The 14937-nt window shown below is 44.5% G+C and overlaps 2 protein-coding genes across 2 annotated transcripts in view; both read right to left on the minus strand.

Annotated features, from left to right (window-relative positions):
- Positions 1-1422: 1422 nt before the first annotated feature.
- On the minus strand, positions 1423-4269 carry LOC128857944 (transcription factor mef2A-like; the record flags this gene model as incomplete). The annotated part of the gene is made up of 1 exon (XM_054093801.1): positions 1423-4269. A coding segment is annotated over one exon (1692 nt), but the record flags the coding sequence as incomplete, so codon positions are not given.
- LOC128857503 (zinc finger SWIM domain-containing protein 8 homolog) overlaps positions 4171-14937 on the minus strand; it is a gene marked incomplete at its 5' end in the record, with an annotated part of 41783 nt that continues 31016 nt past the window's right edge. The window contains 7 exons of the mRNA XM_054093255.1: positions 4171-4336; positions 4398-4547; positions 4624-4962; positions 5042-9106; positions 12692-13186; positions 13264-13574; positions 13655-13818. Of these exons, the coding sequence (XP_053949230.1) occupies positions 4270-4336; positions 4398-4547; positions 4624-4962; positions 5042-9106; positions 12692-13186; positions 13264-13574; positions 13655-13818 (5591 nt within the window). The remainder of the gene's footprint in view (positions 4337-4397; positions 4548-4623; positions 4963-5041; positions 9107-12691; positions 13187-13263; positions 13575-13654; positions 13819-14937) is intronic.

Raw genomic sequence — 14937 nt, forward strand, 5'->3', positions numbered from 1 at the left:
CATCGGCCTTAACAACCGCGCTGTTAGTTCTGCCTTCTTCAAACTGGATAAAGAGGCAAAGCGAATGGGTTTGGTGGTGAACGAGGACAAAACGAAGTACCTCCTGTCTTCAAACAAACAGTCGGCGCACTCGCGTATCGGCACCCACGTCACTGTAGACAGGAACCAGCATTAGCACCGATAACAATGTCAGCCTTGATATCCAACGTAGAATCTCTCTTGCCAACAAGTGCTACTTTGGACTAAGTAGGCAACTGAGCAGTAAAGTCCTCTCACGATGAACAAAACTAACACTCTACAAGGCTCTAACACTCTACAAGGCTCTCATCCTGCCCGTCCTAACGTATGGCGCAGAAGCTTGGACGATGACAACATACGATGAAGCGACGCTTGGAGTGTTTGAGAGAAAGATTCTGCGTAAGATTTTTGGACCTTTGCACGTTGGCAACGGCGAATACCGCAGGCGACGGAACGATGAGCTGTATGAGCTTTACGACGACATGGACATAGCGCAGCGAATAAAGATCCAGTGGTTACATTGGCTGAGTCATGTCGTCCGAATGTATACAAACGCTCCGGCTCCGACTCTGAAAGTATTCGATGCGGTACCAGCTGGTGGTAGCAGAGGAAGAGGGCGGCCTCCTATGCGTTGGAGAGATCAGGTGGAGAAGGACTTGGCTACACTTGGTGTGTCCAACTGGCACTGGTTAGCACGAGAAAGAAACGACTGGCGCTCTTTGTTAAACTCGGCCAAAATCGCGTAAGCGGTTATAGCGCCAATTAAGAAGAAGAAGAATTTGCAAAAAAAAAATTATTGAAAATCATCATTTTTTCGGACCTCTGACTACGCCTAACCCCTTAAAAAATATACGCATTTATAAGTATAAAAAAAATTTAAAAAGTACTTCTCCTTCATAAAAATTCTGCCACACTGAACACCCTTCAGCGAGTGTGTGACGTCACACTAGCCTAGACTACCCCTAATTCGTTAATAATTTGAAAACTAATCAACTAAGTGTTTATACTTCTGCACCTATTCTCCTCGCGCATCTCTTGCCTCCGATTTGCTACTCTAAACATAACAAAATAAATTTATCAACTAAATATAAATAAAAAGTCAAATTTTTGTTTTCTTGCGTGAGTTTTGAGATAAATCCAAAAAATCATATTTATTCAAAACCACTTTTATAATAATGTTTTTTTTTACATTTTCTTTAAATAAAAATTTATAATTGAAAAAATATATGTATGTAAAAATACAAAATATTTGTTTAGCATTAATTGTGGATGTATGTATATGTAATGGTATTTATTCGCTTGTAAATAAATGTATAAAATAAAAATGATTGCTTCAAAAGTGCAAAAAATTATAATAATTGTAAATGTATGTCTGTACATATGTATAAAAAACAAACAAAAAAAGTTTGTAACATAAAATGCAATATAAAAATATATGTACATATATGCAACGCCATCATATCTGTATATCATTTCACATGTATGTTTGTATGTATGCAATAATGTAATGATGATGAAAAAAATAAAGTAAAACTAAAAAAATGAGTAAAAAATATTTATGTATATGCAAATATGTGCCGTTTTTTATTGTAATTGTGTCTATGTATATATGTATGTATGTATGTATGTATGATCGCAATGTGACAACACAAAACATAAACAAATTCAAAAAATACGCACAACTCCGTACTTAATGCTAAAAAAATATTGTATTTTAAATTTATTGCGATGAAAATTTTTCTACTATGTAATTATGATCGTAAAACACGTAAAAGAGCTGTTGAATTGTTTACTTTTTATTGAAATGAAATTTTAATTAAAAAACAAAATATTCGTTTGAACACATTGCAACTGCAAAACAGAGTTGAATTTTAATTTAATTTTTTTTGCGTTTCTAAAGCTACTGTTTTGCCCTAATTTTCCCCCACTCACTCACTTTCTTTGTGTCATGCGTTTTCTTACATTTTTCTTACATGCGTTTTTCGCTCCACTTTTGACGACGCCATTTCGCCCGTGAGGGTGTGTATGCAAATATAATTACATATTAATCAGATTTAAGTTGAAAATTACAACGGTTGCATAAAATATTACTTCATTATTTTTTTATATATACATAGTAAATATATTAAATAAAAATTATCCTGAAGAAAGTGGTAAATGTTGCTTTACATTAATTAAAAAATCAGTCCAGTCTACTAACTGAAGGTATATATGTTTATGTGTATGTGTGTATATACGCACGTAAATATGTGCACACACACAAAATAATAACCCTACGATTTAAAACATAACTAAACAGAAATCTTTTAAACGTGTAAATATTTCAATAAATAAGCAAACGTACGATAATTGAATAGTTAATTAATTTAAATGAAAAATTCTAACCAAAACGAAGCAAGTTATTATTATGAGAAACGGTGGTAAGTTCAAAAAATTGCTTATTTGTTTGTTGTTATTACTGCTTTTCTCTCACCAACATACCGTTGTTGTTGCACTACAACTAATTAACGGCGGCACGCGCTCTTACTGTCTTTGCCGCCTTGCTTCCTGCTTTGTGCTCTACAAAGGTGGCGGTGGCGGCGGCTGTGCCGCTGATGGATGATGATGATGACGCAAGTGTTGATGATGATGATGATAACTAAAATGGGGCGCGTGTTGGTGCTGGTGCTGGTGCGCGTGCGCGTGTTGATGGTGTGGCAGCTGCTGCGATTGCGGCTGCTCCTCCACGGGCACCATTTCGGACTGCAGTTGTGGCTGCGGCTGCTGCTGCAGCGGACGTTGATATGAATGCGTATTCATTGCTGCTGTATTGTGATAGTGATGATGATGGCGATGGTGATGATGATGCATGCCAGACTGGCCGCTTGCACCGCCTGTTGCCGCACCACGCCCCGCATCACCGTTCGCTTGCGGCGTTGCTGCTGCCGCTGCGCCAACTCCGCTACCATTCGAACGCATACAATTCAGCGGGAAATTGCTGAATTCCACCACAATCGGCGCTGCTGAAATTACGTTAACATTTTGTGTTGCATTAACGGTGCTGACACTGGGTATCGCTGTGCCGCTGCTGCTATTGCCACTGCCGTAGGTGCCGGTTGGTGCCGCGGTGGCTATCGCCAGCATAGCTGTTGGAAAGAGATGCTGTTGCTGTGGCTGCTGTTGTGTCGTGGCAGCTGAAACGCCGGTCTGTTGCTGCGTGTACGAGTGCTGATGTGGCAACGCATGCGCCAGTCGCTGCTGCGGTTGCTGCGCCTTCGTTTGTGATGTGTTCGTTGTGTGTGCTTTAGACGCCACGTGCGACGTTTGTGTTTGTCTGCCTCGCACTGCATGCTGCGTTGTTGTTGTGGTTGTCGCTGCTGCTGGTGCTGGTGCTGCTGCTGCATGACAGTGTTGATGTTGGTACTGTGCAGTTGGCTGTGATGCCCCTTGTAGTTGTGGTTCATCTAGTTGTTGTTGTTGTTGTTGATGCTGATGCGAATGCGGATGCTGCTGATGGTGGTGGTGATAGTAGGCCGTTTGGAGCTGATAGTGTTGCTCATACTGTTGCTGTAATTGCAACTGCATCTGCTGGTGGTGGAAAGCATCCGACAACGGCGTCACTGTATTCGCCCCAGCATAGTGCGGATGATGTGCTTGTGTCTGCGGCTGATGCCGGTGGTGGTATTGCTCTGTCGACGACGACGACGACAGCGGCGGCGGTGGCGGCGGTGGTGGTGGTGGTGGCGGCGGCGGTGCATAGGGTTGTGTATGCCGTTGTGTTCCTGCGCCACCAGATGCTGCTGCTGCCGCCGAATCACTTGCGCTCGCATAGTAATTGAAATTGTTGCTGTTTGTTGCTTCTGCGCTACTCGGCGGCGTGCTGCTTATGGATTTTGTTGCTGCCATACTATTCGATTTCCCATGTCTGCCGCAGCCGCCGCTGTTGTGTGAATTACTGTTGTTGGCATTGCTGCTGCCGCTGGCATTGCCGCTAGTATGATTGCTATTGTTTTGGCTATTACTGCTAGCAGCTTCTTTACCAGCCGCGGTTGGTGCCGAAATGCCCTCAAATTTGCTTGCGTTCGTGCCAGCAGCTGACGCAGCAACGGCTGAGGAGGTATCCGCTGTGTTTTTTGTTGCTGCATTGTCTATGGCGTTAGCTGTAGTCGTTGCCGATGATGTTGTCGGAGTCGTTGAATTATTTGTAGAAAAATAGTTGTCGATTTTGGGAGCTGATGATGAATGCGGCAAACTGAATGAATCAAGTCTTTGTCATTTGGAATTGCTTTGCAAAGCTGCATTAATTTGCGTCCACAACTCTTTCTTGCACGATTTCGATCTGGAATACAGATAATAATTTTTCGTTCTACATATCTATGAAACTAATCCTTCTTACGCACCTTTTGATTGACTGCAACCAATCTTTGAACTGACCACTGCCTTCGGGTGTGATTTGAAATGCGGCACGCGCTGCCAAGATTATACTAGCGAAATCCTCGTAATCGGCCTGGGTCAGATGGTATAACTTCTGGTGTATGCACTGAATGTACCTGCATTATCATGGAAAGTACAGAAAATTAAACAGTGTTCAGAACTAGAAAATTACAGCTATGAAGCGTCACTTACATCTGTTGACACTTTTGCACCAAGGGAGTTAGCGCCGAGCGCAAGTGCTGCATTACCAACTGATGATTGTTGCGTCCCAGATAGTGCGCCGAATCTATAGCCACATCGTGCAGCACAAACGGACTAACAATGGAATTGACCGCGCATATGCAGAATTGATGCAGGTATTGCGTGCCAAGTTTCTTTGAGATGCGCAGTAGCCATTTGACGTCTTCGCCGTAGGGTGGATTGCGGGCATACTTCGCTTGAGGACGATCATCGTGTACACGTCGCGCCAATGTCTCCATGGCCAACATGCCGACGTTGTAGGCGGCGAGCAGATAACGCAATTGAGTTGAGCTGCAAGAAAAAAAGCTGGTTTTTAGTGAAACTCACTTGCAGAATTATTTCCTAAAAAGATGTTTTTTTTTCAACTTACGTGAACTGATGCGGATGTCGTTGGCGCACAGGCGGTTGTGGCGGCGCAGCATGAACTGACGGCTGCTGTATCGACGGCGCTTGCACAAACGGCGGATACACGCCTTGTTGTTGTTGCTGCCGCATCTGGTGCTGGGCCATGGCGACGCTAGCTGCAGCAGCCGCTTGTGAGGGATGTTGTGGCGGTCCTTGTTGGTGCGCTGATTGCGCATAGTATGCCGCGGCTGCTGCAACTTGTTGCATATTCTGTGGCGGGCCACCTTGACCGGGTTGCGGGGGAAAGCCGGGTTGTTGTGCGCCTGCCGCACCACATTGTATCGCCTGGTACGCTTGCGGTGGCAACTGTTGCGGCGGCATTTGAGGTGGAAATCCACTGCCAGGCGCAGACGCCTGGTGCACATACGGAGGGGGCGGTTGAGCAGCGCCACCTGGCTGTAAGGGTGGCGCATTCTGTGGCTGCGTTTGCGGCGGTGGGTAACCCGGATATGCTTGCGGTGGCGGTGGACCAGCGGAAATGTACATTTGCATTTGATTGCCGGGGTAAGTGGTGATGTTGTGATGGTAGAGATTTTGACAGAAACTATATGGCGGGTATGGTGGCAGCCCAATGGACGCTAGTGTGGCAACACCTTGTTGGAAGGGTTGCGGCGCTGTGGTAACAACCACCTGACCGGGTTGACCAGGCGCATTAGGGCCACCCGGGGGCCCTGTTGCCATAACTGGCGGTGGACCGACCATACCGCCTGGTGCTTGCTGCTGCTGCTGTGCTTGTACTTGTGCCTGCATTTGTTGTTGCATTTCGTGGTGCTGATGCGACTCGATCAGCGCACTTAGGCTCACCGCCGAATGATCCAGATGATCGTCGTGCTGTTCATGATCGTTGTTCGGTGTGGTGTGGCCGTACAACTCGTACCAGTAACGCGCCACTTGGAACAGCACTTCGGGATAAACACCGCCACCCTTGGCTGCATTCTCCACAGTGATGCAGGCGCGCTCAAGCATGTGATCGCTCTGTTCTTTACATTGCAGGATGGCGCGTTGAATTTCTTGGGGATTGAGTGCGGCAGCATGTGGCAACACGGAAAGCGCCAGCTCGGCCGCCGGATATACCATATTGTTGTCCCAGCCACGTGAGGCGCGGTCGGCCATACCAGCTGCTTCGGGCGGCGTTAAGTGACCTTCCCAAGTGTCAATCAGAAAACTTATAGCCGGTGCACCAATTTCCATTGCTTGGCCCAGGATCCACGACACATGCGAGGAATAGGTGCGCGACAGCCAGTTGGGGCTGACCCAGTTGTGTAAGCCGAGCGCGTACAGGCCTAGCTGAAAGGCGCACATATGCAGCGCGCGATGCGGTCCGTGGTGATTTTGATTGGTGGTGGCTTGTGTGAAAAGTGACGTGGATGAATTTCCACCAGCTTTAATCAGTAAATTCTTTGCTAGCTCGAACAAGAAATGCGCGCTGGCTTCCGACGGCTGATTCGGTATTGAGGGAAAGGCGCGTTTGCCCTTATAACGGCTATCCTTGGAACGGCTGTTAGCGCCACCAGCAACGCCTGCTTGACCGCTAGGTCCGCCCATGGCTTGACAACTGCCACCGGCGCCAGTCAGTGTACCACTGCCGCCGCCTAGCGAAGACGAGACGCTCAGTGCGCCCATGCCCAACTCTAGTTCTGCGCTGGTTGAACTATGTGGGCGACTATTGCCGCCCACAGAGCCATAGTCTGAGAGGAACATATCGTTGAAATTGGCATTGTGTGCGCCGCCATTGATGCCACTACTGTACTCGTGATCCTCACGGCGCGACATGAACGACGCGGCGGTGCGCACCGGCGGATTGCTCGAATAATAGGATGGTAATAACGGTGATTTTAGCAAAACATGTATCTCGCGGTCCAGTAATTTTTCCATGATCTTCGCGATCTTACGAGGCTCATCCTTGTAGTAGCAGAGAAGTGTAAGCGCTAATTCGCCACGTTGACGACGTGTGCCCTCGCACAGCAGCGGATGTTCTGCCTCCGATACGTTTGCTTTTAGTCCCAATGCGGCGACAGCTGCTTCGAATCCTAAATTCTCGTCGGAAGGAAGCCGATACATCATGCTCATTAAGCGATTGCGTTGTTCCTTAACAGTTACCAGCGTCATGGCCAGCGCATCGAAGATAAACGTAGCCAAGTTGATGGGTAGTAATGCCTCGCCGCGCATTTTGAATGTACCGCTGCGCAGACATTCTGCACGTTCGCGTATAACCTGCACCTCTGGTTCGTTAAGTGGAATCCTTTTCAGTAGCGTGAGGATATCTGCTTCCTGGTTGGCCAGTTTCACTTCTAGCGGCTTTGTGCTGGCTGGTGGACGTGGCATTTCCAACGCAAACAAACAAATTCTGAAGGCAATATGAAAGTGCTCAGAGTTCTCCGACAGTACAGTGCACAGGAATGCACACTTCGACAAAGTGGAGGATGCCAATACAGTGAGGTGATGCGAGATGGGGTTGACATTCTTATTTTTGCCTTTCCGTTTCGGGATCTGTGGTAGTTCCACCATCAAGTTAGGTGGGTTTGCTAACATCTCTTCAGCCAGACGTACTGCCAATATGCACGCCTCCCGTCCATGTCCATGTGCGTGCAGACCCTCAGCACGCGCCAAAAGTATATCCCATGCGTCCTCTGTGGGGCGAACATTCGAAAATATGTGCGGCTTTTCATTAACAGACGTCGTCGCATGTTGAACTGCGCTCGATGTGGATGCTACGGGTTGACTACCGAATGCTGCTACTTTTGCGTGAGAAATGTTGACGGCCGGCGTTTGCTTATTGAATGTTAATGGTGTAGAAGCGACTGTAGAAGCCGGTGTAGCCGCTGACGCTGACGCAGCCGCTGCCGCCGATGTGCTTGCCACGGGTGTCAGTTCGCTCGATTTTACCACAGTCGGCGAGTCTTGTGCAGTGAACTCATCGCTGGATGAGGAGAAAGACTCATCTTTCGACATACGTCTAACGGCCGGAACTGCCATTTTATTGCTATTACTTTTCGCTGTAAGTTCGGGAGTTGTATCTATGCCAGCTGCTCCCATTAGCATCGAAGAGGAGGATGAGTTCGATGAGGAGCTTGAGGTGGATGAGGATGTGTCAGATGATAACGAAGTTGTTGTTTGATATGAAGAGCCACCACTTTTCCCAACGGTCCCCATAGTCGGAACATCGGTGACAGCAATCGTACCCAGCGCTTCGAATCCACGTGGAACACCTGTCTCCTCCAAACGCATTGCCATACCCACAATTCCGCCACTGACACCTACAGCGCCCGGGTGGGATGGTTCCAATGTCTGGCCACCCTCAGCACAGAGATTGTTACTGCTGCTATCGCCGCCAAAGTCTTCATTCTCGCAAAATCCCTCACTGCTGGCGCTGGAACGGTTGCCATCGCCACCTCCCCCACCACCGCTACCGGAAACACTACTCATCGGCAATCGTGGCAAATCAGCAATAGCCGAAGGCCCTCTAATGCTGGTAATGGTGACGCCGCCACCGGGAACTCCCGCTCCATGTCCATTGCCACACCCACTTGTTCCAGCATCCATACGTAGACCGCTGGCTTCAAGACTACTCAAAGCATTGCCAACGCCAACATTGCTCAATAAACCATCTGCTACCGAGGGCATTAACCCACCGGGAGCTCCTACTACACCAACCGCACCAAGACCTTGATGTAGACGCGCATGCACGCTGTCACTTGATGAGTTGCTCGAGTTGTTGCTGGACGAAATATAGAAGCGCTCGCGGAATGGACGCTCGTGGCGTTGCTTAAACGCTGCATGCATGCCGTGATCTGTGGATGAGCTGATGTAGTTGTAGTGTTTGTTGTTTGCCATTACAGCCTGCGTGGCATTCACTTGACCGCTGTTCGTTTCGCTTTTCGAATCGGTGTGCTTGAAGCAGGTGAAGGGTGAATAATATATAGGATTGGTATCGTGTGTATGCGTGATGCCCGCAATGGGATACTCCTCCCAGTCCAAATAGCAAGCTTCAATGGCCGGCTTGAAGCCAACAAACAACTCAGCATCAGACCTGAAAAAGCCGTTCAAATTATTTATAAACATATGTACATATAAAGGGTGATCAGATTGGAGGTACTTTTCCAATAGAGTATTTTGACAGATCACGCGTGACTACTGTCATGTCATTAATATTTCACCATAGAAAGATCTACATATGTCCTAACACCGTTAACAATCGCGCGCTCGGGCCAACTTATGGTGTTCAGCGATGAGACCCATTTTTGGCTTAATGGCTACTTCAATAAGCAATATTTGGGCTGCATTACATCTATTGAAAACATATTTCCTCAAAGACGAGGCCGGTACCACTGTAAATGACGAACGCTATCGCGTAATGATAAACCACTTTTTGATGCCGACTGTCAGAAATTGAAGCCCGTGATCTCCACAACACAAACTCATTTGGCTCCAACAAGACGGCTACGGCGCTACTTGCCGCTTGCCGTGAAACAATGGATTTATTGCATTGTCGTTTCGATGAGCAAATTATCTCTCGACTCGGCCAGTGGATTAGGCACCAAGATCGTGTGATATCACACCTTTGGACTTTTAATTGTGGGGCTATGCAAAGTCTAAATGCTTTGTGGATAAACCAGCTTCGATTGAGGCATTGGAAGCCAACATTACTAAAGTTTTTCACGAGATGCCTCCAAAGTCCTCCAGCGAGTCGCCAGTCATTCAAAATTGGTATTTAGGGATGGCCGAATTATGGCGCAGTTAGGGCAATATTTGAAAGGGATTATCTCTAAAAAATAAATGTGATGAATGGTTCTACCCAAAACAAAAATAATAAAGACTGCCCAATCAATTTGAATTTTATTATTATTTTTTTTTTTTTTTTTTCAATTTAAAATCCGATACCTCTGAATTAATCACCCTTTATATGCATTTTTTGGCAAAACAATAAAAAACAGAATAAGATTAATGTTAAATACAGATCGGGAACGGTAACGAGTTTAGGATAGAAATAAATACTGCAGTTGCGAGAGGAAGAGGGATATACAGCCATGGACAGATAAATAGCACAAATGTGAACCTTACACATATGTTAAGTTAAGTTTTTAGTACGAACTCTGCTTTGATCAAATAAATTTGTCTGTTTACATTTATTGCCATTATTAAGCTTATATTTATGCGAGGAATTTACCATTTTTTTTCGATGGAATTTTTTCCGTTCTATATTCATACTTATTGTTGTTTTGAAGTGAATACAAACATAGCACATTTTAACTTGTGCAGCGGGGAGTAAAACTTGAATATTGTTTCCGCGATTTTTAGTATAATATTTTGTTTCTCAAATAAAATTTTAAATTACTAAAAATGGGGCGTGGAAAACATTGCACGCCAGAGAAAAGAGCTCTCATATACCGTATGAGTCAAAACGGAAAAAGCTATGCCGAAATAGCTGAAATGATGATGTGCTCTCGGAAAATGGTTTATAGTGATCTTAATTTAGTTGAGAAACATTCATCCTATCTAAGCAAAAAACGGAAAGAAAACCAAAGCCGCGAAAAACCGATGTTAATGTGGATAGAGCTACAATACGCAAGAGCAAAGCAGATCCTTTTAAGTCGGCACGGCAAATAATGCTTGAAATAAATCAAGAATCTGGTCTACAGATGTCCAGAAAGCTTGTAGGAAGGCGACTTAACGAAGCTCAGCTGTTTGGCCGCATAAGCAGAAAAAAACCACTCAAAAAGACATATCAAACACCGACTTGCCTTTGCAAAAGCCCACAAAGACAATCTATTTGGAAAAAAGTACTTTGGACCGACGACACCAAAATAAACAGGATGGAACCAAATGGGAAAACTATTGTACGGCGTCCAAAAAATCAAGCGCTAAATCCTAGGTGCACAAAAAAAGACGATTAAACACGGCGTCGGAAGCATCATGGTTTGGGGAGCTTTTTCCTGGCATAGTGTTGGGCCGATTGTTCGCGTGGTTGGTAAAATGGATAGATTTCAGTATCTGGATATACTCCAAAATAAAATGGAGCCATTTGTGTTTGAGCCATTAAATTGGACATTTATGCAGGATAATGATCCAAAGCATACTGCAAAGATAGTAAAGCAATGGCTCAGAAGAGAAAAAATTAATGTACTGCGCCGGCCAGAGCCCTGATCTCAATCCTATAGAAAATTTGTGGAATGACGTTGAGGTCAAAATCGCTAACAAAAATTTTAAAAATTTTGATGATTTGTGGACCGCAGTTGCGGCGGCCGCCGTAGCTGAATGGGTTGGTGCGTGATTACCATTCGGAATTCACAGAGAGAATGTTAGTTCGAATCTCGGTGAAACCAAAATTAATAAAAACATTTTTCTAATAGCGGCCGCCCCTCGACAGGCAATGGCAAACCTCCGAGTGTATTTCTGCCATGAAAAAGCTCCTCATAAAAATATCTGCCGTTCGGAGTCGGCTTGAAACTGTAGGTCCCTCCATTTGTGGAATAACGTCAAAACGCACACCACAAATAGTAGGAGGAGCTCGGCCAAACACCCAAAAAGGGTGTACGCGCCAATTATATATATATATATAGTTGAGGAGGCTTGGTACTCGATTCCAAAGTAAAGATGCCACAAGCTTGTAGAAAGCATGGAGCGACGGGGTGAAGAAGTAATCAAAAACGGTGGATATAGTACAGGGTTGCCCACATTCGACGGACCCATGTGTTTTTTAGGCAGGCAACAGTCTTTGCGTCAATTGAATCTTATACGGGAATAAATGCAAATCAATGCGGATAATTCGTTCTAAAGTGGTCCGAGCAATGCCCAACTGCTGAGAACGGCGATTTTGAGATGTCCTTGGCGACGTCTCAACACTGGCCCGTACAAGAGCAATATTCTCATCCGATCGCCTTGGTCGTACCTTTCGTACAAACGTTTAATGGTGTTCTTAGAAGGCACACTTTTCACATTATTTAATTTTTTATACGCACGTTGAGTTTTCACAATTGACTTCTTTTGTTGTGTAAATGTAAATTTCAACAATTTGGGAGCGCTCGCGTGGCGTGTACTATTCCATAGTAAAAATCTGCTTGAACTGCCGTTTCCAACGCGCTATATCATTAAGCGATCTGACGTCTCTGTCAAAAGATACAGGGTTGCCAGATGGGCCCCTCGAATATTAACAACCCTGTACAAAATACTAATCTGGTAAAACAAACTATCTCATTTGTTTACTATTTTCGCTTTTATTTGGATTTTTTTAGGATGTTCTATTTATGTGTCCAGGAGGTTTCGTGAGTTATCAACGTTCTCGTAAATTGAATCAGCGCTGAACTTTTTTTTGACCATTTTTTTGTTTTAAAGTGGAAGTAAAGAAGTTTTTTATTTTTTATGTTGCTTTTTTCCCAATAAAAAAATAAATATTTAAAACCATATTCAACTCTTTGCTTTCAAAGTCTAAATGTGCTATTTATATGACCATGAATGTATGTATGTAGGTTTAAGGATACAGAGATAACGAGGGTAGAACAACGAACAGGGATAGGTTAGGTATAGATATCGGAACAGCAATAGAGATAAGTAAAGGAACAGGGGTAAGGATCGGGATAGGGTTAAGAATTTTTGTTAAGTATATCAATTTGTTTACCTTGAATTCTGTTGATGTTTGTTGCTGTACGATTGTGGCATCATGCGACACTTCACTACACGATCGAGTATCTTCAGATGCCACGCCGTGAATTGTGCGTGCAACATGTCACGCTCATCGGGCGCCAAGCCGGGATTCAGCGCTGCCAAACGCCACAACACCACAATCTCGTCACACAGTGAACTACATGCGTGTTGGAGGGCCGTCGAATTCGAATGTGTATTCGAGTGTTTGCCGCCGCCATGCCCATTGGAACCCATCATCAGCGACAATTTCGTTTGGAACCACCATATCAATATTTGATCGCACATCATGCATTCCTCGGTGATGATCTCCAGCAGCCGCACTGCATTGCGATCACAACGTCTATACATTTCACGTACAATCGACAATAGATTCCACATGCCTTCCGGCTCACGACCACGCAACGGACGCAACAATGAACTCCATTCGGAAGCAGCCGGTGGAGCAGAGTTTGTTAAATAATTTACATCACTGTAAAATAAATACAGAATACAGAATTTTAATATAAAACATAATAAAAAAAAAGTGGCTAACGCCGTTTGCCTTACCTAAAAACTATGGGTGCCGGTAGGCAAAATTTAATTAAAATACGCTTAATATTAGCATGCAACGTCTTCTCGTCCAAATACCAACTGGTCTGATCATGCACAGAAGCACCAGCTGTGGGATCAGGCGCGCCACACACTGTATTGATGGCAGTGGGCTGTGAGCTGAGCAGCTCATCGAGCAAACGTTGCGCTGTCGGTAGAATTTGTTGCGGCAATTCGCTGATTAAATATTGCGCGAATTTCTGCAATTGATCGCGTTGTAGGCGCGTCAATGATTCGGACACCGGTGCACGTAAACATACTTCTAGGGGCTGTGGACAAAAAAAGGAAATTATTAAACAAATTATAGTGAAGATAAAGGTACATTTGTGTATTGAATCAGTTGACTTACATTATGAATTCTATGCAAACAGACGGCGACCACATGCGAGCACCAGTAGGCGGGCGAGGTGCAGGTGCAATTGCACGACGATATGCGCCTACGATCGAAGGTAACAGCCACATTGAAGTGGGCACGTGGTGTTTGACCAACTACAGTGGCTGATAAATGAAAGCCTATGATAAAAGTTCGAGAATTAGTATTTTTTAAAGGCCATATATAAAAGGGCGATTCAAGTTCGAGTTTCCTTTTTAAATTCAAATAATTGGAAACCGCGTGCACGCCTGCAAATGTTGATTTTTTTTTGTTTTGTAAAATCTTGGCGTCTGTCTCGGTGAATGTTATATATATCTCAATAGGCGACAAATGATGCGTGACGACATTCGGAGGTGCACAGGTTCGAAACCCCAGGCACAAAACAGCAATCGATATAAAAAATTCTTTCTCAAAGCAGTCGCTCTTCGGCAGACAATGGCAAACCTCCGAGTGTATTTCATAAAAAACCATCTACCATTCGGACGCGACGTAAAATTGTAGCTACCTCGATTTGTGGGAAAAAACAACCAGACGCACACAACAAATATGAGGAGAGGCTCGGTCAAACACTCAAAAAAAGGTCTGAGCGGCAATTATATAACTAGATATAGCATATAGATACAGTTTCGGTTATAATCTTAGTAGTGCGTATGGCATTTTATTTAAGTGGCCACGTTTTTTTAACACAATAATTTTGCGCCATCCACTGTAAAATCCGTTAGATTAAGAAGTCGGCTTCAAATTATGCGATCACTTGTTAAACTTAACCTATTGGTTTCGTTAATTTTACATGAAATTTTAGTTGCAACGGCTTTTTAGTCAGTCAAAATCTTAGTAGTCTTAATATTATCGAGATTATCTCTGTGAGAATTAAAAAAAAACAGTGAGATAAGTTTATTTAATTGATATTCTGTAGCTAATGGCCAAATTTTTATTATTCCTCATTCAGTAATATCCAGAAGGAAAAATTGCACACCCGAGAAACGCGCCCTCATAAAAAAACTGATTGCTGATGTGGAAAAACTAATGTGAAAGTGCAAAATATCATTGGTTGCTCACCAACAATGGTACGTAATGCCATCAAGTACAAACCAAGTGGCAAAAAGCGTGGAAGAAAGCTAGCGATGTCGGCTAGAGAAGTTAAGTCTATCGTCAGATACTCAAAGCAGTTTCCATTTGCGGCTGCTACTGAGATAAAAGATGCCTTAAAAGTGTCTTCGAGCATTCAGACTGTTCGTCGGCGTTTGCGTGAGCACAAC

This window comes from Anastrepha ludens, chromosome 3, assembly GCF_028408465.1.
Source record: "Anastrepha ludens isolate Willacy chromosome 3, idAnaLude1.1, whole genome shotgun sequence".
NCBI classification, from domain to species: Eukaryota; Metazoa; Arthropoda; class Insecta; order Diptera; family Tephritidae; genus Anastrepha; species Anastrepha ludens.